At 37.5% G+C, this 25005-nt stretch overlaps 3 protein-coding genes across 3 annotated transcripts; all 3 read right to left on the bottom strand.

Annotated features, from left to right (window-relative positions):
- Positions 1–10: 10 nt before the first annotated feature.
- Positions 11–2867, bottom strand: LOC6570270 (forkhead box protein J1-A). Its single transcript, XM_001996489.2, has 4 exons — positions 2441–2867; positions 2187–2370; positions 856–1467; positions 11–294 (listed from the first exon to the last, which is right to left on the bottom strand). The coding sequence occupies exons 1-4, from the start codon at positions 2857–2859 to the stop codon at positions 37–39; spliced, it is 1473 nt and encodes a 490-aa protein (XP_001996525.1). The 5' UTR covers positions 2860–2867; the 3' UTR covers positions 11–36.
- Positions 2868–5037: 2170 nt separating this feature from the next.
- On the bottom strand, positions 5038–24790 carry LOC6570280. Its single transcript, XM_032742017.2, has 12 exons — positions 24756–24790; positions 13917–14009; positions 12707–12907; positions 7783–12226; positions 7039–7277; positions 6848–6977; positions 6259–6791; positions 5759–6207; positions 5634–5684; positions 5392–5491; positions 5257–5334; positions 5038–5196 (listed from the first exon to the last, which is right to left on the bottom strand). Exons 1-12 carry the CDS (start codon positions 24756–24758, stop codon positions 5161–5163), a joined length of 6357 nt encoding a protein of 2118 aa, XP_032597908.2. The 5' UTR covers positions 24759–24790; the 3' UTR covers positions 5038–5160.
- LOC116806070 lies at positions 15143–21986 on the bottom strand. Its single transcript, XM_032742018.1, has one exon. The coding sequence runs from the start codon at positions 21968–21970 to the stop codon at positions 16646–16648; it is 5325 nt and encodes a 1774-aa protein (XP_032597909.1). The 5' UTR covers positions 21971–21986; the 3' UTR covers positions 15143–16645.
- Positions 24791–25005: the final 215 nt, after the last annotated feature.

Genomic DNA, 25005 nt, shown 5'->3' with positions numbered 1-25005 from the left:
TACACTTTAATTTGGCGACATTGTCATTGATTTTATTTAATAATCTCTAACACACACATCGAGCAGATTATCCAAAATGTCCTCGCTGCGATTTAACTCGTTGCCATGCAGATAACTGAAGGATTCGTCCACCCCATCGATATACGGCCGATAATTGCTATAATCGCAACTAATATCAGATGTGGAAATCAACGGAGCTATCAATGCTATATTTGCATCCCTATTCGCATCCATTTTATGGGATGAGATGATAACATTCTGACTGGGCGTGGGTATCTCGTCCTCCGAATAGATCTAAAAAGATATTAGAAATTATATAAATAATATATAATGACTATTAAAATATTAATGAATTCATTATGAATGAAATTAGCATACATATTTAAAATATTAAATTATATTGCTATCATATTATTATTTATATTACGTTATATTTATTTTTAAATTAAATTATTATTGTTAAATTACATATTTATATTGTTATCCATATAGCCGATCTATAAAATATATACAATATAAAAGAAATCAGAAAGTATACAAATAAAACATAATAATTATAAAAATATTAATGAATTCATGATGGATGAAATCATATTATTATTACATTATATTTATTAGATTATTTAATTAAATTACTATTACTCAATAAGATCATTTAATTATATTAAATTATATAAATATAAAATATGAAATTGTAATATGTTTTATATTATTACATACCATGCTATTATTTGTAATATATTATTGTATTATTAAGGAATTAATGAAAATTAAATTAGAATAAGGAATATTTATATAATTATTATATTATGTTGGATTGTTACCGTATCATTATTTATATTATATTGTTATTACCATGTTATTACATCCAAATTTGATGGAATTGAGGCAAGCAGAGGCGGAGGTGGAGGATGAGGCTGAGTTGGGTTCATCGATGATGCCCGTCGTGGTGCTGATTATAATCGTGCCCAGTTCATATTGTGGTTGCAAATGAAACGAAGCTTCACTGGTTGCAGTCAGCGCCAATGTCAACTCATCGGCGGGATATAGAAAGGAATCATCGTGTGGTGGAGGATGCGGAGGAGGGGAGGGAGGAGCTGAGCTTAAAACATTATTGTTTAATGTGCCAAATGCCAAATTAATGTCCAGATTTAAGTTTTGATCCGTCGACTCCAATTGCACATCATTTCCAGCCATATTTGAGAGTCTTTGCAGCGGTTTTTGATCCGTAATGCCGTAGATTAGATCCGTACTATTATTATTACAGAGTTTCTTATTGGAAACTGTTGTTGTTACTGTCTCCAAATTTTGATTTAGTTTTGATTGAGCTCCTTTGCGATTTCGAATGCGTTTCCTATCACATTTCTTGGGATCGACGCCCAGCTCCCAATAGCCCCCCTTGCCTTTTTCCTCGCGCTTGCGATTGCGAAAACAATGATGCAACGATAAATTATGCCTAATCGAATTCTGCAAAGAAAAAATTATTATATATTATATAACGGAAAAGTGGAAAATTTTTGTTCTAGGCTAGCGACTTGAAATTTGGCACATAAGTGCTCCTAGTCCCCTAGTTAATTTGGTGTTATCGATAATTTAGCTATAAAACGCGCAATATGAAAGGCAGCAGCTGCTAATTAATATATATACATATAATTTATTAAATATATAATTGATTTATTAGTAATCAGCAGTATAAATTTCATTAGGATCGGTTGAGAAATAGCCGAGTTATAGTCAAAAATAGAAACGCATATTGATCAAGCATTTGGTTGTGTGCGAAAGAGATAACAAGATAAGCGAGGCGAGCGTTAATATGTATGAGCCTGTGAGGGAAATTCCTCAAACTGGGATTACTTCATAGCTATAACAGCTGCACATTAAGTCTCTGGCTTACATTCCACTTTTTGCGCACTCGAAAGAAAACAAATATCGACTCGATCTAAGCGTAAATTTGCTGCAAGATAAGCGAAGTGAGCGTAAATATGTGTGTGTGTTGTGTATGTTATGTGTGGTTAATCGCAAGTTGGTAATATTTAGATTGGCTTTTTCTCCACCACCACAGAGAGTCTGTGCCTGCCTAAAGCACTGGGGGAAATTCCTCAAGGGAAATTTGCCAAACTGAGATTTCTTAACAGCTTTAACAGCTGCACTGTTAAATCTCTGCCACTGTTAAATCTCTGGCTTACATTCCACTTTTTGCGCACTCGAAAGAAAGCAAATTTCGACTCGATCCAAGCGCAAATTTGCTGTAAAGTTGCCCTGCCATATTCCAGCATTGCCATGCCAATGATATGGGAATAGTTGAAAGGCGGCTTTTCAGTCACATCCGTTTTATATTTAGTCGCCGAATGCTGATATTCCGCCAAGTCACTGTAAAAAGAAAAAAGCTCAATATTTATAATTGGCATTCCATATTTATTAGGGGTATTCTCTCGCTTACCGTTTTATTTTATTGATGAATATATCGTAGCGCTCGGCGGGACTTGGTCGCTTTGAGTGTGTTGCATTTTTTGTGCATTGTTTTCTTGACTCGGCATAATTGGTTAAATTGCGTTTTAGCTGTTTATTTATGGCTCCTCTTTTGGGATCACCAAAATCAGATAACTTTTGTCTTTTTGTTGTATTTTGACTTTCATTATCCAATTCGTCATTCTCAGCTGGCGCTGTTTGAGTATTGTTTAAATCATCTTCAGAGTTGCCGTCAATTGTTTTTGGCCAGGCCAAATTCTGATTACGCAGCAGCCAGTTAAGGTTGGTTAATTCCCGTTCCTCGTCCGATTCATCGATAACTTCGGGCGTCCGGATCATTACCTGGCAGTCTTCGACTAGCTTATATTTTTTGCTGCTAGCCGTAATCATTTCCTTAGTTATCTATCCAATATCTGTAAGAATTTTACGGAGTTTGAGGTATTTTTCAATAAAGATCCAAAAATAAGTTGTAAAATTATAATACCAAAAAATAAAGATATATATATATTTATATAATAATTAACCAAAGTGAGAGCACAGTTTACTCTTTAGCCTGCCTATAAATATAATGAAAATATGTTATATGCAATATAAATAATAAAATGTGAATAAAGCATTAATATATATAATATAAATAATAAAATAAAATATCAATAAAGCAATAAAAGTAAAGAAATAAATGACTTTTCCTTTTTAAAATAGAAAAGCAGACTGTTTTTTGGCAATCTTCGAGGGATATTTATATTCCATTTATACTTATATTTTTGATATGTGTATTTTTTATATTTATATATTTTTTATTTTATTTATTCTTATATTTATGTAAAGGGAATATCGACCGACAATCAAAGACTTGTATTCAGTTTGTATTGGCCATTTACGCAAAAAGAAAACCACCCACTTATTTTTTTGGGGAAAGATGAGTCGTAAGTTAGCCATTGGCCTGTTGGTCAGTGGCGTGATTGGTCAAAAAATGACGCGATGCTTTCGATAGGGTGGTAACTCCGAAACTCTCTCTTTCTCTCTCGCTGAGGAAGAGCTTGCGGGCGCCATTTTAAAATACGAGTGTTATCCCCAAATGAAGGGGAAATTATTATAATATATATATATATATATATATATATATATATATATATGGAGAAAAGTGGGAATTGAATTTATTTTATTTTCTTTTTCTTTTTCTTGTTCTTTGTTCAGCATATGAGAAAAATGTATTATTTTTTGTTTCGCACATGACTTGATTTAAGTAAATATTTGCACATTTATCAAGCAATTCGTTATAAAGAAATTAATTTAAAAATAATAATGAAAATATGAAATAATTAAATAACAACATTTTATGGTGTACTTCGAATTCCGCTGCGTAAATTATGCAACTCTTTTTTGACGTATTTGTGGAAATACTAAAGCTTTAATTCTTATGGATAGATTCACTAATATATATATTATATATATATAATTTCATCATTCATCTTACACATATACTTGAAATAAGTATAAAGGTACTTTACGTACTTATTTTCTTTTAAGGCAAATTAAATATTTTATATATTTTTTTTGTATACTACACTACATACCAATACTGTTTATATTATAAAACCACTATTTTAACTATAAAAATAATTATATATATTTTTTTAATAATTGCTTTTATATTTTTTATGTGTATTTTGTCTATATTTATATTTTGGTTTTTTGAGCAAACTGTTTCAGGTGAACTGCTTAAATTGTACTGCAGTTCGAGTAGAGACTACACCTGTACCAAGGTACCGCTGGTCAACCCCTATTCTGGTAGAGCTGCGAAAAATTGGTCATTTATTCTATTTTGTGTGTGGACGGACGGTGGTCGATTGGAACAGGTTGCCCCTACCCCGACTCCGATTAAATGGTCAGAGGGTAGTTCAGTGACGCAGTTTGAATTTGTTTTAGAGGGTACCAGTACCCGAAAACCTTCTGAGGACGCCTCTGCTTAGTTGCTGACAAACGAAAGTCCTCGAACCCTTAATATATATATATATATATAGTTCGTAACAAAGCCGAGCGCACATCGACCAGCGTCCAGTAAAGTTTTAATCAACCCCCATTTTCTATTTTTACTTAGTTTTTATGGCACTTGTCCCGTTGTCTTTCTGTCACACCCTGCGCTTTTATCCTAGACTCCTCGTAGGGGTAGTTGTAAAATGTTGCAAGTCTGAGAAGTTCTAGTTCAATTTAGAGTTGAGTTTTTAGGTAGTAAGTTAATTTTATAGTGCAAATAAATATTACTTTGAATTTATATAGTTTAATAAGTAGGTCAAGTAGGTCAAATAAAAAACGCATTTTAATTATGTTCCTAACTTATTTTCTTTTATTTATATTTACGACAAATACAAATTGGTATTTATTTAGTTAACTTGGATTTATTATAATTGTTTGACTTACAAACACAGCAGCTGGCACAAAATTTCATCAAATGAAATTATTAAATAATTATTACAATAAATGCGACGGTCTCAATTTGTACACAAAAAACACATTAAATAAATGCAATTTTTACACAAACTATAAATAAATAAATAAGACTATAAATATAAATATTGTTGTACGCAAAAGACGCTAAATTCATTTAAAATAAATGCTAACGATTCAATGTGTCTTTGACAAGAATGAATGAGTATAATACACAAGTTGAAATACAGTTGAACATTTCCATTATATGGAGTCAAAGCCGGACAGATCACTTTCGAGCTAAAATAAATAAATAAATTAATATAGTGATTTAATTTAACAATCATAAAAATGACAAACCTTCTCGGGCTTATAGAGATGTGTGTGTGGCAGCAAAAATGTCGAACCGAGATCTCGCTCAGTCATCGTATTTGCCTCCTAAATAAATATAAATATTTATAAATTATTTTAGCAGATTTATTATATTTCATTTACCTCATTTGTATTGCTTTGGGTCTGCATGTCAAAGCAGAGCTGCATTGATTTGGTTATTGCCTGCACTGTTGTCTCATCAAACGAGCGCACGTCAGCTGATCTGCTTGGGAAATAAAACGATATTTAAATTTAAATCATAACCGACTGTTTGCTGTTAACTAGCTGGCAACGACACGTCGCTGTTCTGCAACTGTTGTGAGCAGCGAACAGCTGGCACTGTTAACAATTACGGCAATACTTACAGTGCAGTGGCAGGAATATTACTCATCCAAGAGCTCATGCGATGGATTTCGCTGCAATTACAATACATATTTATTTCAATAAATACATATTTGTTTCAATGAAAAAACGCTCATCACAAACTTACTCGCCTGACTGTAGAATAGTTTCTAAATTAGCTCGAGACATTTGCGGATGTTTCTGATACACTCTCGTTGCTTGCACATCATTTGCATTCACTTTACTCTCCCGATCGCTAACAATGGCAGACACCTCGAAGCCGGCAGAGACTAAAGCGCCGCTTGGCGTTGCAAATTCTTTGCACGATGCTTTCGATAGTTTTTGCTTTGTGGGCTTGACAGCTTTAATCATATCGCACTTATTTGGCGCCATCTGGTGTTGGTTGAGTTGACCATGCGGCAGAACTGTTGGGTGATAATATTTGGCGCGCGGTATCATCACTGTGAGCGAACGATCCGATTGGTCGGCGGCAACTACATCGGCGTTATAGTGGCTATTAGACGGCTTGATTCTTTGCGGTTCGTCGTTACTTTCAGCGAAATCAACAGTGTCGTGTTTATTTCTGACTGGCTTTGCCTAGAGAGAAGACTTGTACAGTTTAAATATTTGTATTTTATCTGCATTTACCTTGAAGGAATATGGCTCCGAATTGTGACTAGATTCGCTGTTGGTGTCAATTAAAATTGCATGTTTATCCATGCTGCAATCACGAATCAGCGACTTGTTGCTGGATGTTGACAACATGCTCGGGTGATAGTTCGAAGACGTTATAAAAATAGGACGCGCTGCACAGGCGCCATTCACTTTGTGACGCGAATAGATGAGCAGCATACAGACCAGTAGCAAAATGAACACCGTACCGATTGCAATCAGGCCGATGAGCAGTATTTTCAAATTTAGCTGACAAGTGGCGCCCGAATGCCAACTAAAACATTCACAAACGGGGGTCCCATTCACAATGGGCGCCATGCAATTGCCATGATAATTGCACAGTTCACAGCCAACAATTTGATCGGAGCAAAGGCGACCGGGATAAATTGGATTATCGGATATATCTACATAGCCATCGAGACAGCTGCAGGTGTAGCTGCCAATCAAATTGAAGCAGTGTGCGTGAAAGGAGCAATCGTTGAAATTGGCGTTGCCACACTCATCGAAATCTAAATCAGCGATAATTATTATTTTTATTATTTAAGATTTATAGTTTTAAGCTCACCTTTAACTGTCAATAAATTGATGCCAGATTTCGATGTATATAATTCGGTGCCGCCAATGCTGTAATTGCTTTGGCGCAAATATTTTTTGAACACTGTTTCCAAACGCTTTTCATTACTGTTCTCCGACAGCTGCAATCGAATTTAAAATTTGTATCATATTTATGTACTAAGAATCGTTATAATTGCAAACCTGTAACAAAAAGTGTCCCATTACGACGTTATCGTTGCTCGCGTAGAATTCCTTTAATTGTACGCCGTGATAAACATCCCGGAAATCGGATTGCATAACCATGCGATCGATAGCATCTAGAATAATCGAACTCAAGTGTCGATAGTGACTAGATGAGTTATTGATAAGCTCAGTGCTGAATTTGAGCCGATAACTTCCCACACGACTGGTCGGAATGCGCATCTCATAGGTGTATGTAGCTGGAATGGTTAATTAAATTCAATGAAATTAAATTAAATTGATCATAGAATTTAAAGTTTAAATAAAGAATATACGAATTATTTACAAGATGTATTATTTTAGTTATTTGATATCGCTTAATATCGGATGCCACGTATAAATATTAAAAGTAGAAAATCAATTTAAATTCAAAATCGAATTTAATAATTTAATGTAAATTTAACAAAAATAACTATAATACAAATTCATGGGGGTTTTTATAATATTTATATATATATTTATTTAATATCGATTAATAGCAGACGTCCCATAGAAATATCAGAAGTAGAAAATCGAATTTAAATTCAAAATCGAATTTAATATTTAAATGTACATTTCTGGGGGCATTTATATATATATTTTTTTATTTATTCAGGTATAAGTAAAGATTAGTTCTCAATTAGTTCTCACTTACAAATTAAATTGTGAATCAATTTCAGCATTTAATAATTTAACTACAAACTAAATTAGTTATAGTTAACTTACGCTTGCAGGGTCGATCAGGAAACATGCGCGCAAAGCCCAAACGGCATTCACAGCGATTGTCATTTCCGTGTCCGGGTTGACTGGAGCATATTTCATTTTTATTCGCCTTGCAGGCGGGCTGGCACACCCCATTGCTAGACTCTTTGGTATATTTGGATTTGGTATTGGTTTTGGAGGGTGTGGCTATTAAAATGCCACCGAGCAGAATGCTATTCGCGTTGATGGGCGGCACAATTTCCTCATCCCGCAGGGGTATCTCCAGCGACAAATTGCCCTCGTAGTCCAAGGCCAGCTCTTCTTCTTCCTCCGCCAGGTTAATCGTATTTTGATTATCAGCACCGGTTCCTTTTTTCATCACCACCAAGATATTCGATATATCGCTGTGAACTTGTTCGATTTTTGTGCTCGTTGTTTTTACGGGATTTTCACTCTTTCTTATCGTTTTGGAAATGGTTTGTTTGGTTATCGAGTGTGTTTGTATTGGTTTGAATGTTATCGATTTGGTATCGATAATACGACTTTTAATTATTGGTGTACTACTACTTTTTAGTACTACCGATTGGGTTGCAATATTTTTGTTGAGCGTGGAAATCGATTTATCATAGAGTTGTTTAGTTATTTGCCTATCGATAAACGATACATCGAAGTGGGGCGCATTGCTTCGAATGGAGAAGGGTATTTTTTTGGTTTCTGCCTCCGATGATTCCAGTGAGAGTAGATTGCTTTGATTTTGATTCGGAATTATTTGAGTATTTTTCAGAGTTGCTTGTTGATAAATATTTAGTTTTTTTGTATTAATCGAATTAATATTTGTTGGCAGCACAGCTGGCTCAATAGCTGGACTGAGTTGCAGCTGCGTTGAGTGTTGTTGAACGATATTTGTGGGGCTGAGTTTGATGACGGTTGAGTGTTGGTTAATGGCATTTGTTGGACTTAATTTTAGATTGGTTGAGTGTTGTTTTATGTTATTTGTCGGGTTGATTTTCTTTTGAGTTGAGTGTTGGTTAATTATCTTTGTAGGGTTGATTTTCTGCTGCGTTGAGTGTTGGTTAACAATATTCGTATGCTGCGTTGAGTGTTGTTTAACGTTATTGAAAGATCCTTCGGTTTTAATTACTGTCATTTTTTGCTGTTTACTGGTACCGTTTATAGACAAGGTCTTCGGTAGGGTCTTTGTAAAAGTAGGCTGTGATTTCAACACTTTGAATCTAGAAGAACTCAAAGCAGGCTTTAAAATTTGAGACTCAGTATTGAAACTGTTATTGAGTTGTAGTTGTAAGGTAGATATAATTATGGAGGGTGTTGCTGGTAGTGCAGAGGTCTTTATTTTATACACAACACTCGAAGATCTATTGGGTATATTTTTAATAATTGCCGGTGGTGGTTTCATGCCCAAAACATCTTGATGGAGTGAATTTATTGGCATTGGTGGCGGTTCCAAAATATTCGTGGGTCTAATCGAGGTCAGCAGTTGAAGGTCCTCGATATATTGTGTTGTAGTTGTTTCCAATTTGAGACCCGGTAGCAAATTAAAACGTTGGCCGGCTCCCACAAAAACCTTCTTTGGTATATTAATTTTAGGCTTATTCGCTGGGCTTTGATTCGATTTAATGAAGGGCTGACCCAAGCTGGGAGTTTTGTTTGCTGTTTGCTGTGTTATCGATAACCAGGGATTAATCGGTGTTAATTTAGATGTAGGCAATTGTAGATTTTGTATATGCCTATTCACTTTTGAGAGCGTTAGATTATAATTGTGGTCACTGTGGCTGGTATAGTCAGTCTTCTGATCGGGCACCGGCACCTTGTTGCTCGTAGTGCTGGGACTGGCATAGCTTTGTTTGCTGCTCTCGGCACGTATAAGATTTGTGGCAGCTTGAACTGAATCGCTGGATATGGTAGATATATATTGTTGTTGGTTTGCATTTTTGTTGTTAATAAAACTGTATTTATCAGTGGGTCTTTGATAGGGTGCTAAGTGTAGGGTTGAATTGACGTAATCGCTGCGCACATTATCTGTATTTTTCAAATAGTTTTGATTTCGCTGCTTGAATGTGTTTATATTTGGGTTTTGACCTTCTCTGAGTTTCTCTGGCGGCTCCACAGCTATGCGTGTGTTTTGCGGACTCAGCCGTACCTCAACGTTGGCTTTATTATGGGGTATTTTAATTAGGGGCATGGGTGCTGGAGCAATTTGACCACGCACCGCGGTGGCAAGCGGATAATTATCGCCCTCTCGCTTGAAGGTCAAAGGTGGCACATTCATGTTGATATTGTGATTGAGAACGGAGGTCTTCAGATTGATGTGATGGGTAGCGTAAGCCGGAGGAGCTGGAGGAGCAGCAGTAGTAGGTCCTGGGTTATAGTAACTGCCACTGTTACTACCCCCCATATCTGAGTAAGCTGCAGGAGCAGCAAGTAGAGCAGCAGAAGGTCTTGGAGTGGAGTTACTGTTACTACCTCCCTTTTCTGAGTAAGAATGACCTGGTTTATAGTAACTGCTACTGTCTCTACTACCCATATCTGAGTAAGCTGGAGGCGCAGGAGCAGGTTCTGTCGTATAGTAACTGCTACTACCTCCCATATCTGTGTTAGCAGGGGCAGTACCTTGTTTATAGAAACTGGTACCGCCACTACCATTTATATCTGCGTAAGCTGCAGCAGTAGCAGGTCCTGCACTGTAGTAACTGCCACTACCAGCATTATCTGAGTAAACGGAGGGATTAACAGGTCTCTGATTATAATAACTACTGCTACTCCCAGCGACAAGCGCTGGGTATCTTGTCACTGCTGGCAATTTGGTGCTAAATATCTGAGGTATTGCTTTAATTTCCAATATCTCATTATTATTCAGCTCCGCATTCAAATGCATAATCTGCTGTTGGGGTAATCTCGGTGCACTACCGGGGGGTGTTAGTATATAGCCAAAGTCTGGCTGGGATTTAGAAGAGCTCTGAGCGGGTGGAAAAAGTATATTATCATAATCGAGGGGTATAAGCCTCGGGGGAGTCAATGAAAGTGACAAAGGAACTGGCTGAGGAGGTATCCAGGTTTTCTTCTTGAAAGGTGCAATCGATCTATCGCTATAATCTGGCGGGTTTTTGGGCCTGGGAGACGAATTCATGAACTGTGCTTGTGGACTGTGGAGTATACCATTGGGCCTACCAATGATGACGTCCGCATTCGCATTAATTATTTCCCCAGGTCGGATGGGTATGCCATTATTGAGCAGGGCGCCCGGATAAGTCGGGTAAATGGAGAGGGGACTCAATATGTGACTCATGTTATTATTGTGCAACAGCCAATTATCGTCGTCGTTGAAATCAATTTGCATTGCCGGTTCCGGTGGATTTATGTGCAAACTGTGCGCCGTCAAGCGACTTCGATTAATATCGATTTCAGCCTTATTCGCGTGCGATTTGTATCGATTTTGTGCCGCTTTCTGCTGCACGCTGACCTCAAGTGGTATATAAACGGGCTGCTCCTCCAACGGATTTTCAGTCGTTGTTGAAGTTGAAGTTTGTCTTAAATTAAGATTTGTTGTCGCTTGTCTGTTGACTATATTTTTTTGTATTATGTCCGCCATAACATCAAAAACTGGTCGCAATCTTTGTAAGTTTAGAGAACCAATTAGTTGCTCAACACTGGTTGGATTTGGATTTGGAGTTGCTTGGACTTCTTTTAAGGGTCTCACATAGACTGGCTCATTTTGCGACTCTGCCACACTCAAATCAACTTGCAACTCATCGTTTTTACTTTGAGTTTTGGTTGGTTTGCTTTTAATGGAAGTGGGCTTAATTAAAGTTGAGGAAATTTGATTTGTAGTTGTCTTTTTCAAATTGACCGCCGTCACTTGCAGCGTCTGGCCACCCAGTAGTGTTGCCAGGGTAACAAGCACTTTGCGATTATTTTTGCCCTTCTTCTGCATTAATTCCGTGCGAAACATGGAAACCAGCTCCGGTCGGAGTAGCGTACTGGGCACTATATCCGTAATCGTATTCACAATAACCTTTGTCTCAAAGTTGGATACACCCTGTGAATCGGTTGAGGCGTGGTATATCGATGTTGTGGCCAAATAAGTCACAGTCGTTAAATACGTTTTCGTTGCAAAAATATGCACATCCAATTCCTCGCTGCTTGCTGCCTTTACTTTGGGGTTTCCCCGTCCTGGTTTGGATTCGGTGATCACCAGTTGGGTGAGAACATTCTCCGAGTCTGTCAGAATTCCATTAGGCGCTGTTCGCGTGACGGCCAGGCGACTGTAATAGGTGTTCGTGTCTAGCACTGGTGTCGCTTCTTCCGACGGCTGCAGATACGATATATAATCCTCAGGTCCAGTCACCGTATTCATCACCGTGTACGTCGAGCTAAGTACCAGGCCATTGTTCCTCAGCGTATTATAAAAATGATATGTAGTCGGGAAGGTGCCCACAACCAGCTCGGGTGTCTATAAGAAATGGTTGAACAATTAATCAATTGCTAGGGCTACTTTTGAATATAATTATTATTAAATATTAAATGGAAGAATTACAGAAGTTATTGAATAAATAATTAATTTATCTATTATTGTAATATAAACAAATATTATATTAGGGTTAAATCCCCATTATTAAAAATGAATTGCATTATTAATTAATTAAAGAGCATCAAAAGTTAGTTTATAAAGAAATAAACATTATATTAAAAATTAAATGGAAGAATTACAAAAGTTCAATAGCTTTTAGATAGATAATTAATTTAAGAATATAGAGCGGTAATTAATAAAGAATTAAATATTATTATAATATAAACAATCATTATATTAATATTAAAGTCAATATTACTTAGATTCAAGTTGAACTGAGTTAGTTTCTAAATAATATTAAGCATTTCCTAGTCATTTGTATAGTATAGTAATGGTTATGTATATATATATAAATATACTTACATTTGAAAGAGTTACGCCCAAGCGGAGTTGGCTGCTTGCTCTTAGAAAATTTCGCTCTTCCGTTTGTCGATTGGCGACAACCTTTTCTCGGCTCTCAACTGTTAAACTGCCTCTCGTCAGATATGTGGTGTGATATGTGTAGGTTGTCAGGCAGGTCTTCGTTATGAACTGATTATCGCCCAAGGATATGCTAAAGTTCTCCTGATCGAGCGAAGGCAAAGAGAGATACAGTTTTCTATTAATAATAAGTATAATTGTAATATAATAATAATTGCAATTATAAATTAAAGTTTAAACTGCTATTGTTTTAAATATATTTAACAATATGTATTGTTTTAAATATGTTTGTTTTAAATATATTTACTTATTTATTTTTTTATGTATAAAGATATACTAAGGTTCTGATCGAGAGAAGGCAGAGAGAGAGAGAGAGACAAAGAGAGAGTTTTCTATTAAATATATTTATAATTGCAATTGTAAATAAAAGTTAGTTAAAGGAGTTCTCTTCAATATAATAAATATATATTTGTATACGTATACATAAATATATATAATATAAAATATATATATATATATATATAAATATATATATATATATATATATATATATATAAATATATAATATTTATTTATTTTTTTATATAATTTAAAACTAATAACACTTATGCATTATTTCTGATTGATTTCTAAATGTTGCATTTATTTTTCTCGTTATTTTTCTGCCATTTATATAAAAAGCAACTATTTAATTTTACTTTTTTTTTTGTTTCTCACATGATTTTTAAGTGCGTTCTGGCATTTTCTAAAAAACTTATAGGTAGCTTAAGTTTATAAATTAAAAATACAGTTTTAAAAACATTTCTTGTGGGAGTGCTGCTATTATTTGATCTCTTAATATTTGTCTTTATTTATTTATTTTATTTCTTATTTTATTTATTTTATCTATTAATATTTGTATTTATTTATTTATTTTATTTAATTGATGTATTAATATTTGTATTTATTTATTTATTTTATTTCTTATTTTATTTATTTAATCTATAAATATTTCTATTTATGTATTTATTTTATTTCTTATTTTATTTATTTAATCTATTAATATTTCCATTTATATATTTATTTTATTTCTTATTTTATTTATTTGATCTATTAATATTTGTGTTTATTTATTTTATGTATTATTTTATTTATTTGATTATTAAATATTTACCTGTTTGTTGTTTGTAGGCAGCGCTAGTATCATATGATTCTTGAGGGTGCTGGGGGCAAGAGTGACTGGCTTCTGTGGCAACTGAGACTGAGACTGAAATTGAGTTACAGCTGAAGCTGAAACTGAAGCTGAGGCTGCAGCTGCCTGATGCTTCAGTTTATCGCTGGCGATGATTAGTTCGACTCCATTGGACATGACATGGGTGGCCAAGTTGAATCTGGCCTCATCCAAACTCAACTCGGCCAAATTTGAGTCTAACAAGCGAATATTCTGAGAGCGATGCTCTGTCAGTGGATCTGTTGAATCACTCTTAGTTCTAGGTGTTCTTGTTGTTTCTGATGTTTCTGTTGTTGTATAGTGTTTAAGGTGTTTTTTATTGTAGCCTAAATCAATTACAAAAGTGTTTTTTTATGATAATAATTTTGTGACACAATACAAATACAAATAAAAGCTGAATATTTACAGATTGATAATAAGTTATGTATATATGTTGGTAGCAGCATCCTTCTTTTCTATATAGTAAAATAAATTTATATTCACAACACAGCTAAAAAATATAGAATAATAATTGAGTTAGCTATAAATACGCGAAAGAGCCACAGGAAAGCCTCGATAAAATATAAATAAAATAATAAATAAAAAGGCTGAGATTTTTCTATATATATATTTATCGCGGCATAAAAACATTATTATATTGTGTTTAAATCATTTGCACCCTTTGCTAAAAAATCAATCATTTTATTTGGGCACAATTAGAAAAGGGAAAAAAATACGCACGTTGTTGACTTTATATATAATTAATTTTTAATTAAACGAATATATATACACACATATATGTATATCTATATATATGTTCATAAAATACTAAGATATTAACAAACCCATTTTATACATCGTACTTAAATTATTTAATTACTGCCACTAATTGTATTAATGTTTCTTTTTTTGTTGTTCTTAAATTAAAGAAAAAACAAAAAATATGTGTGTAAGAATTAAAATGTTAAATTTTAGATTTGCGTTAACAGTAATTAATTACTTATAGCATATGTGTTGAGATATAAAAACAACGATATATAGTTATATAGATATATATAGATATACATTTATTTTACAGCAGCAAACGAAAATCTTTTATAATTAAATATGTATGTGTGTGTGTGTGTAACTGCATTGGTATTTTTATATATTTATATATATATATATATATATATATATATATACTACACTAGGTATGGAAAATCCTCACTTGATTATTTATTGCAAGCTTAAAGGGGAAAAGTATCAAAAGTACCCAGGGAAATTTGTTTTCCGTGGGCTTAGCTGAAATGTCCTTCGGCTATTTATGAAAATCCCATGTCTCAAATTAAAATTACCCATTGGGGCGATTTTTTCCTCTAGCTATAGTCCAATATAAAGTAGCCCGGCAATTTTAAGGTCATTTTTGTGGGCAAAGCTGAGAAATGAGAAACCCACGCTTGTGTAAATAAAAGAATTAATCGGCTTTAGCTTTTTAAGGAATTTTTGTGGGCATAACTAAAATATTTATACCCATTGCTTGCTAGCTAAAGCAGGCAATAAAATCAAATTAAAGGGCATTTCTGTGGGCATGACTAAAAGATCCCCAAATTGTATTAAAGGGAATTTAATACCTTTTAGCTTTTTTTGGGCATTTGTGCAGGTTCAAAGGGAATAACTAAGATATAAAGTAGCTGTAATGTAATTTGATGGGCATTTCTGTGAGCATAACAAAAATATCCCATCACTTTTTCAAGGCATTTGAGTGGGCATTATTAAAATATCCCCCCGGGTTGTTGTTCGCGTTATGGACACGATTCGTGTCTTCACTTTGGTGAATGTGGAAAGGGATTCAATAATTTCATGCTGATCGCTGTGAACACGTTCCACAATTACTGTATAGGTTTGTGTATACAATTCAGTGCTGGTCACTTGCACTTGCAGTGTTGAAGAATGCGCAAGGGTTGAATTACTTGTTGCCAACACTCTGTTTGCTTGTTTGCGTCTATTTCTGAGTTGCTTTTGCTTGCGTCTTTTACCAGGCCGCGTGGCATTTTTACGCGCAGTGGGTATTATTTCCGGTGTTGGTAAATTTAAAATCGGTATTGGTAACGTTGAAATTGCTTTTTTTGCAATTTTTGTTGTTATTTCTGGTGTTGTAAAAGCTGAAATAGTTTTTATTGGGGGTGTTTTTAATGTTGAAATTTGCGTTGTTTTTAGTGTTGGTATAGTTGGCATTTTTGTTATATTCAATGTTGTTAAAGTCGAAATTGCTGTGGGCATTATTGCCTGATTTTGTGCTTCTGTTTTTGGTGTTGCTAAAATTGTATTTATTTGTATAGCTGATTTTAGTGTTGTTAACAACACTGTTGCTGTCGACTGCTTATTTTTTGCTGTTGTTTGGTTTGTTCTATTTGTAAGTCTATGCTTGAAAATGACAACACGCTTGTTCTTTGGCTGTGAAAATGACATGAAATTGTTGTTGTAGTTGCTGGTAGTATTGTAAAAGTTGCTGGTGATGTTAGTAGTGTTGCTATTAGTGTTGACTAGTGGCTTGCGCCGCACAAGCACTTTTTTGCGCAAACGCCGCAGCTGCTGTTGGCTTTGCTGAATTTCACGTTTGATTTTTTTAATTGTACTTTTTTGTGGACATAGTGTTGCAAAATGCTGTTTTGTGACCTGCAACTGTAGTGGGAACAACTCAGCGAGGTCATTTACACTAAAAAATAAATTGAATGCGTTAGGGCCTCCTGCTCAAGCCCGGTAGCACTACTGCTTCTGCTGCTAGAGGGTGCACTCAGCTCCTGGGTAGCCTTGGCCTTGGCATACCACAAGTGAACATCGCCTATGATGCTCTCCAGCGACGCTGTTTGATCCAACTCGCCTAGGGTATTTTTATTCACTGGTGCTGGCAGGTAGCTCTGCACCCGCTCGCTACCCTCAAACGCATAGAGGTCCTCTGCGAGTGAAATGGTTTGCTGGGCGTGTCGCTTGTGCAAAGTGGAGGGAGTTAGATGCTCGTAACTACTGTAAACAGTCGATAAAATGGTGCTAAATTCGCCGGGTCTACGGCCAGATACGTAGAGCGTGACAACACTACTTTCCGTATGGTGCTCGCGGTCCTCTTCCTTATGTTGTCGATGGCGCTTGTGACTTTTGCCCGGTTTTCGTGACTTTTTGTGACTTTTGCTCGTCGTTTGCTGTTCGACTATAATGCCTTCGATATTGGGTGCATCGTAGGGAGTTATTTCGTCCAGATCTTGCAGATTATCGTTGAGCAGTATTTGTGGCGAAATAGTGTTGGTAATCGCTGGATTTTGTTGCTGCTGTGGCTGTAGTTGCTGTTGTTGTTGCTGTTGGAACAGCAATTGTTGCAGCAGCAAACTGTTGACCTGCGCCACCTGCCCAGATTGTTGCTGGAGTTGCTGAAATTGTTGTGTTGGGGTATTTACTATCGTGTCCACACTGTACTCGGTAGCTGTTATCGTCTGCGCTGTGGTATCGAAAACAGTTGTCAATATTTTCTTGCCCTGGAATGTAATGGGCAAAATCGTAGACTTGCCATCATAAATGGTAGTCACATAAGTGGAGGTATGTGTGCGATATTCCGTAACTGGCACGGCTGCAGCTGCAGTTGTTGCTGCTACTGCGGCATCAAGCGCTGGTAATGCTGGCTGGGTACCCGCTAGTGCGCCCAGCAGCGGATTCGCTGGCAAATTAATGTTGCCCAACAGCAGCTGGGATAGCAGAATATTCGCCAGAGGCGCATTTGCGGCGATTTGTGGCTGCAGCGTGGAGACGACACTCTCCACGCCATACACCGTAGAGGGTAGTACGTGTGAAAACGAGGTCTTGCGACCCCTGATTGTTGTCGGGGTAAACGTGACGGTCGTTGTTAGTGTGTCGTGCAGCAGGTAGCGAGTTAATTCCGTGACACCCGCCGCATTTACGCTGGTGTCTTCGCGGACCAGGTAGAGCGAGGTTTGTCCATTGCTACCCACTTGCTGGGTGTATTGATGGGGCGCCAGTACCTCCAAACTGGTCTTGGCTGTTACAATATTCTTGTACTCCGTCAGCTGACCGTTGACAACCGGTACGGTCACTTCAGCGGGCACCAAATGGGTAACTGTGATGGCAACACTGCCCAGCTCAGCTGAAGCCACATCCTGGTTGTAATCGTTACGATTGCGATTACGGTTTGCGTTGCGATTACGGCTGGAAGTGCCTGAACCGGTGCCGGTACGGCTGCGCGGATTGCTAGCTGTACGGCTGTCTACATTATTATTATTATTATTATTATTATTATTATTATTATTATTATTGCTACTGCTGATGTAGTTCTTTAAACGACGCGCATTTGCAGACTTGGAGTTGAAGCTGGAGCCGGAGCTAGAATTCGAGCCGGAGTTGGAGCTGGAACCGGAGCCAGAGCCGGATCGTCTTAGTGCCGACTGCGGTCGTCTAAAATTGGACTTTGCCGAGCTGCCAGCGCCTGCCTGCCTGCTTTTTCCGGCTGTATCCTTTTCGCGTAGCGTAAACTGCGCCCGAGCCGTAGTGGGTCTGGTGGGGCGTATGGCGCGATGGGCGGCAGTTGCAGCCGTCGAGCTAGACTGTTGCTTGTAACGCGAACCAAAACGCGCATTCAGCCTGCTCCGCGTCGTCGTCGTCGTCTCAGCAAGTTGCTCCTCCGCTGGCGTCTCCTCGGTCGTTGCCGTTTTGGGGCGACGAAAGCGAAACCGATTGCGACTTAAAGTATCCACCTGACGTCGCCTACGAGAGAGGGTAACGCTCTTTTTGTTAGAGTGTCGTCGTCGGCGACGAATAGTTCCATTTTGAGCGGTTTCTTGGTCCTCCTCATCGCCATCCTCATCATCATCGTAGTCCGCATCGCCATCCGAATCATTATCCTGCGCCTGCGTCTTCTCCTTCTCCCGTTGCTGCTGGAAAAGACCTCGTGGGGGAAAGAGATTGTTTTGGGGCCGTGCGCGCGCCTGCAGCGAACTCAGTGTGGGTCGCTGAAAGCTGCGCGGTCTTGGCCGTACCGTAGTCGTTGTCGTCGTCGTTGTCGTTGCGGCCTTGGCGCGACTTGCTAGCGGATTCTTCCGCACAGATACATTTGTGGCGCTGGTATTGCTCACGCGAGTCGCAGGCGTAAAGCCACTGGGTCGATTGAGGGGTCGCCGAAAACGCAGCAGCGGATTTTGAGTGCGACGCGAATTCTGCGCCGTTTTCTCCTCATTGTCATCGGTGGCAATCGAAGTCTCCTCCTCCGTGGATGCATCCTCCTCGCTGGGCTCGTTCTCTGCTGCAGTTGCGGGCGTTGTCGTCGTCGACGCCGGTAGTGCTTGCCCAAAGGCAGCAGTGGGTCTTATGCGCTGGCGGGAATTGAGAAAATTCACGCTGCTCGCCGGACGATAGCCAGAAGCGGAGGTGGAGGCGGAGCCGGAGCTGAGACGCCGGGAACTACTGGCTGTACCGCTGCGTGCTGAGCTAGCAAATCTATTTCTGGACGGAGCAAAGCCGGTAGTGCTGCCAGCAACCGATGAACTAAGGCCTCCCGCACTAGCAGGAGCAACCACTGAGGATTTCAAGGGGCGACCAAAGAGACGACGAGTTGAGGAAGCGGCAGCTCCTTGCGGATTTATGGGCGCATTGGAGATGGCACCGCGCCGCGAGGAGCTGTACCGAGCACCGCCCACAGACTTCAAGGCAGGCGTGGCTGTTATTGTTGGCGTGATATCGGAACGGGTTATTATTGTTGCGCTGCTCGCACTAAGCGTTTTTTGCTTGGGTGCAAAGGTGGGTCGATTGCGGGAGGCAAAGGGACGTATAACTGGGGCAAAGGTGCGTTTTTTACTCTGCGACGACAAATTGCTATCGCCATCGCTATCGTTATCGCCATCGCCATCGTTGTCGTGCTGCTCCTCGCTGTGCATGCTGCTTTCCACTGTGGCAGTCTCAATTTGCTGTTGACTCAACTGACTCAACTGTTTCGTGCTCTTCACAATTAGTTCGTCAATTGTTGCGCTTGGCGAAATGTTTTTTTCGAATAGAAAACTGGAAGTGCTTTCGATAATTTGCGCATAACGACTATCGATAATTGTGCCGATAACTTTTGATTGATAGAGCGTCGTGGTGCGATTGCCAACGCGAGTGCCCTCAATCAAACGAACGAGACCCGTTTTATATTGCGACGAGCTGGCAACTGAGTTGAGTTCCAATTTTTTGGACTCGTCGACGAGCAGACTCGAAGTGCTGCTGGTCAACTCGATGGCGCTGCCCTGGCTATCGATGCTCGACTGTATTTGTGTGGTAAAGTAGAGAGTGCTCACACCATCCGCATCTATGATGTGCTTGTAATCATAGTAAAGCAACTCGGATTTATCGATAACAATCGAGCTAACTGGCAAACTGTCAACACTAGAAATTATTGTTGCCGTCGGCGTTATCACATTCACAATCGTCTCGAAGCGTGAATCAGTCACCGTCTGATTCGCCTTATATGAGGTCGTGTAATAAGTGTAAGTCGTGTAGAATGTGGTCAAATCAGAGGCATTTTGGGTAATTAAATTCACCAGACTCCCAGTCGAACTCGCAGTCGAATTTGCAGTCGTACTCTTACTCAAAGTCTCACTTGAATTCTCTGTCCAAATTTTTGTTGGTTCGATAACATTCGATATGGTTTCCTCTCTGCTGATTGTTGTTATTTCACCATCTTTAGCCAGCTTGGTCCAATAGGTGAATGTGGTAAAATATGTGATGGGCAGTGTTGCATCCTCAGCGTGACTCGGCATTTTGGTTGGTTGCAATGTTTCCGTCGCAATATTTGTGACAGTTTCCAGGCGACTAACCACATTAGTGCTGTCCTGCTCATACATCGTAGTGTAGAACGTGAATGTTGTGAAACTGGTCTGCAGCAGGAGGGTGGCAGAGGGAAGCATCTCTTCGGTATTGCTCTCGGAACTAATCTGATCATCGGCCATATCATCCCTGATTTTCAAGTGTTGTTCACCATTGGAACTGCTCGATTTGACATCGGTTATCAGTGTGACCAGCTTGTCAGCATTGCTAGTTGACTCGGTTTCAGTTGGATTTATTACTATTTCTTTGGCCAGTTGCACAACACTGGTCATTGGAGCACCCAGCTCTGTTACGTAATTGGTAAACACCTCCGTTCGCGACATTATCTCCGTTTCACTCTCCGCAAAGATGGTCGTATAATAAGTGAAAGTTGTGTAAAAAGTTTTTGTGTATTTGACATCATTTAAATACTCGGTTTTTTGACTTGATTCGCTTGAGTCATGCTTTAGTTCGTTGTTAACATTAGCATCTATCAACTCCTTTAAGTCATCAGGTATCATATATTTGGTCGCTTGTAAATTTGTCGCTTTTGTCGTTGTTGTCGCAATTATTTCATTCTCACTGATAATGCTCGATTTCAATTCCATATCCAAAGTGGAAGTAATTATATTGGTCACAATTTCAGTGTGACTTGAAATTGTTGTGGCATCGGCTTGGAAAAAGGTTGTCAAATATGTATAAGTTGTGTAGAGGGTCTTATAGATGATATCCGACTCATCGGAAGCATTCTCATAATCCTCGCGTTCCGATTCGGTAACATAATCCTCATCGTCCTCAACTATGTCGCTGGTTGTAGTATTTTCCTCAGTTGTTGTTATTATTTCTTTGGGATTCGCCTCAGTTGTTGTTGCCTCATTTTGTGACACAGGCACTACCTCTGTTGGCTTCTCCAATTGTGGATATTCCAGCACTTGACTCGCCTGTATACAATAATATTTGGTTGTCTCTTTGACCTCATAACTGGATAAAATAGTAGGCTCAGACGCGTCATTTGAAATTGTTATCAATTTCGGTAATTGTGTGAGAAATATTTGTGACTTGAGCACGTCGCAATTATCATTATTATCTTTTGTCATAGTCTGTGCCATATCTGCCATATCCTTAACCGTTGTATTATCCTCCTCCTCCTCCTCAATGGATGTATTTGTAGTTGTTTTTACTTCTACCTCGTCATTCATAATTGTTGTTAATTTTTCTAAATTTTTATTTGTGGTAATATCTTCAATTTTAGTTTTTTCATTTTCATGCATTTGATTTACTTTCGATATATTTTTTTGCTTGATTTGATCTATTTCTGTTTCTTTTTCTGTATTTTTAAGTGTGCTAATTTCTTCAATTTGATTTATTAGTATTTTGGATTTTTCTATATTTTCCTCAACTCGATTTATTTCTGTTGCCAAATTTTCCACAATTTGATTTTTTGACTTTTCTGTATTTTCCTCAATTTTAGCCATCGTTTCTTCTTTAATTTTTATTTCAGTTGTTGCAGTTTGAATTGGATTCTTAATTGTTGCAGTTGGTTCTACAAAATTGACAAAGGGATCATCATCGATGAATATTGTTGTTGCCCCGCCATGTACCTCCAAATTTGAGGCTTCAGTTTGTATACTATTTAAATGAATGTTACCCTTATTTAGACCTGTGGCCAGAACTGCAATTTCAGCTTGACTTTTAGCTTGAGTTTGAATTCCTTGAGTACCTTGAGTTCCTTCGGCTTGAATTCCTTGGGTTCCTTGGGTTCCTAACGTTCCCTTATTTTGAGTTTCTTGAGTTCCTTCAGCTTCAGTTCCTTGCGTAAAAACTTGAGTCTGCCCTTGATTTTGGCCTTGAGTTTGTGCCCTGGATAGCGATGCATATATCTCCAATATTTCCTGATCTGTAGGCAATGAAAACATCGGCTTTGCTAACAAATCCTCCACAGAAGCGGAACTTGGCGCCAAAATAGGCGTGGTAATCACAGAAGTGCTCACTTCCAATTGTGGTTTTATTGAAGTTGCCTCCATATGCTCCACAAAAACAGGTTCCGTTTTAATCTCAAGACCTGCCGAAGATTTCCCAATCTCCTCCACAACTGAACCGACTGAAAATGGCTTCTTTTCCTCCTCCAGATTTGGACTTGTTGTAGTTGTTGTTACTTTATCCAATGTGCTCAAAATATTTGTCGTTTTAACCAAAATTTCGGCAGCTGTGCTTGGAAATAGTTCCAGCTCACTGCTTCGGAGCGTAGCCATGCCTTTGATGGAGGTTATGTGGCCCAAATTGAGACTCGCTTGCACTGTGCTGGGCGAAAAGACGATCAAACTGTCGCCAACCAGCGTTGTAAAGTCTGCAAAGCCGTAGTATGTAATAGTCGCGAGCACTCGTTTCTTGAACTGAATTTGAGTTGAATTTTGGAATTTATTTTGCTGTTTCTGCTGCATCAGCTGCTGATGATAAAGCTTGGCAGAGCGTCCTTCCTCCCCCTCCCCCGCCTCCCCTATTTCAGTTTCCGCCGTATTTTGATAACCACTCGGTGCAAAATTATTTTTAACCGTAAATGTTGGCAAATCGCCAATTGGTAACACTTTTTGTGCGGCCAATATACGAGCATTATTTTGATTGGGCGCCGCATAAACGGAGTGAATAACCGTAGACAGTACGGAGGAGGCGAACACGCCGGAATCGGGTGTTGATTGCAGCAATTGACTACTTTGTTGTAGGCGAAAATAATCTGTGTTGCCAACGAACTCAACATTTCTCAATTTATCATCGATAGCCCGCCAATCGGCGGCCTCCGCATCCGATAACAAATCGTTGTGACTTTCCAAATGTGCCGTAAACGTAGCCGGAGTCTCAGCAGTCGCAGTACTGCCCTCACCCACCCAACTGGTTATTACAGAGGGTTGCAACCCGTTCTCATAGAGAACCCTAGAGGACTTTTTGAGGTACTGCGCATATTGACGACCATTGTTAAGGGTAGTGCCCACGACTTGGGTCGCATACTCTGTTGTAATGCCCTCCTGGATAAAAGTACGTGCTGTGGATGTTAGCAGTCCCAGCTCCGGACGGACAGACAAGAAACGACCGTGGCCCAAATTATCCTGATTGATTAACAAAACTGTTGTTAAAGCTACGCGTATTACAACACACATTTTACAACACACACATTGAGAGAGATTTTTAGATGGAAAGTTGTGGAAAAATTAGACACAGTAAAAGTATTTACAAATATATATAAATAAAAATAGTGAGAGTTAAAATTAATATATATATATTTACATATTGTATATATATATATATAAATAAATATGTCCAGAATGTACAGCAGAGAGAGAGAAGTTGTTGGAAATCATTTACATACAAAGAGATAAATAGAAAGAAAAATTTCACAAAGAAAAGTAAGTACTAGAAAACACACATAAAAAACAAAAGAACAATTAAATTATTTACAATTAAATAGGTATACAATTATTATATAAAATTATTAAAATTATATATATATTTGAATTCACTAAAATATATATATATGCATAAATACATAAATATATATATATTATTTAATTAATTAAAAAATATATTTATTTATTTATAATTTTATTGAATATAATATATTCATATATACATATATATATATATATATATATATATATATATATATATATATATATATATATATATATGATAATACATAAATATATTTAATTATTAATTAAATAAAATATAAATATATATATATATATATATTTGAATAAAGTAATATATTATTTACATTGAATATGCATCAATAATAATATTTGTATATTTCAATTTTATTTATGAAAAATTTCAAAATAGTGCGAAAATAGAATTTTATATATTTTTTACATGAGTGTGAATTTGATTGTCATCGATAACGATAAATGTATGTATATATTTTTATGTATGTATGTATTTGAAGTATGTATAAAGTTCTCTGTTATGCTAACTACGTATTTAAGTGCTTACCATCTGCGCCTGTTGCCACACGTAACGTGGGCGTCGGTCTCACGACGTAAGGCTCCTCTGTAATTATATACGGCAAGCATTAATTGAGAGTTTCAATTTATATGTTTAATAAATATTAAAATAAATATGCAAATAAGTAAATAAATCAATAAATAAATGAAGTGCTTAACTCTCACGCTTAATATGTAATACGTCATACGTCACGCAACTGTAAAAGTTCAAACTTTATAGCAAGTTGTCAAACCAATTC

This window comes from Drosophila grimshawi, unplaced genomic scaffold (genome assembly GCF_018153295.1).
Source record: "Drosophila grimshawi isolate 15287-2541.00 unplaced genomic scaffold, ASM1815329v1 contig_80, whole genome shotgun sequence".
In the NCBI taxonomy this organism is placed as follows: domain Eukaryota; kingdom Metazoa; phylum Arthropoda; class Insecta; order Diptera; family Drosophilidae; genus Drosophila; species Drosophila grimshawi.
Note: the sequence above shows the minus strand (reverse complement) of the source record. Positions and strands in the feature narration are given on the sequence as shown.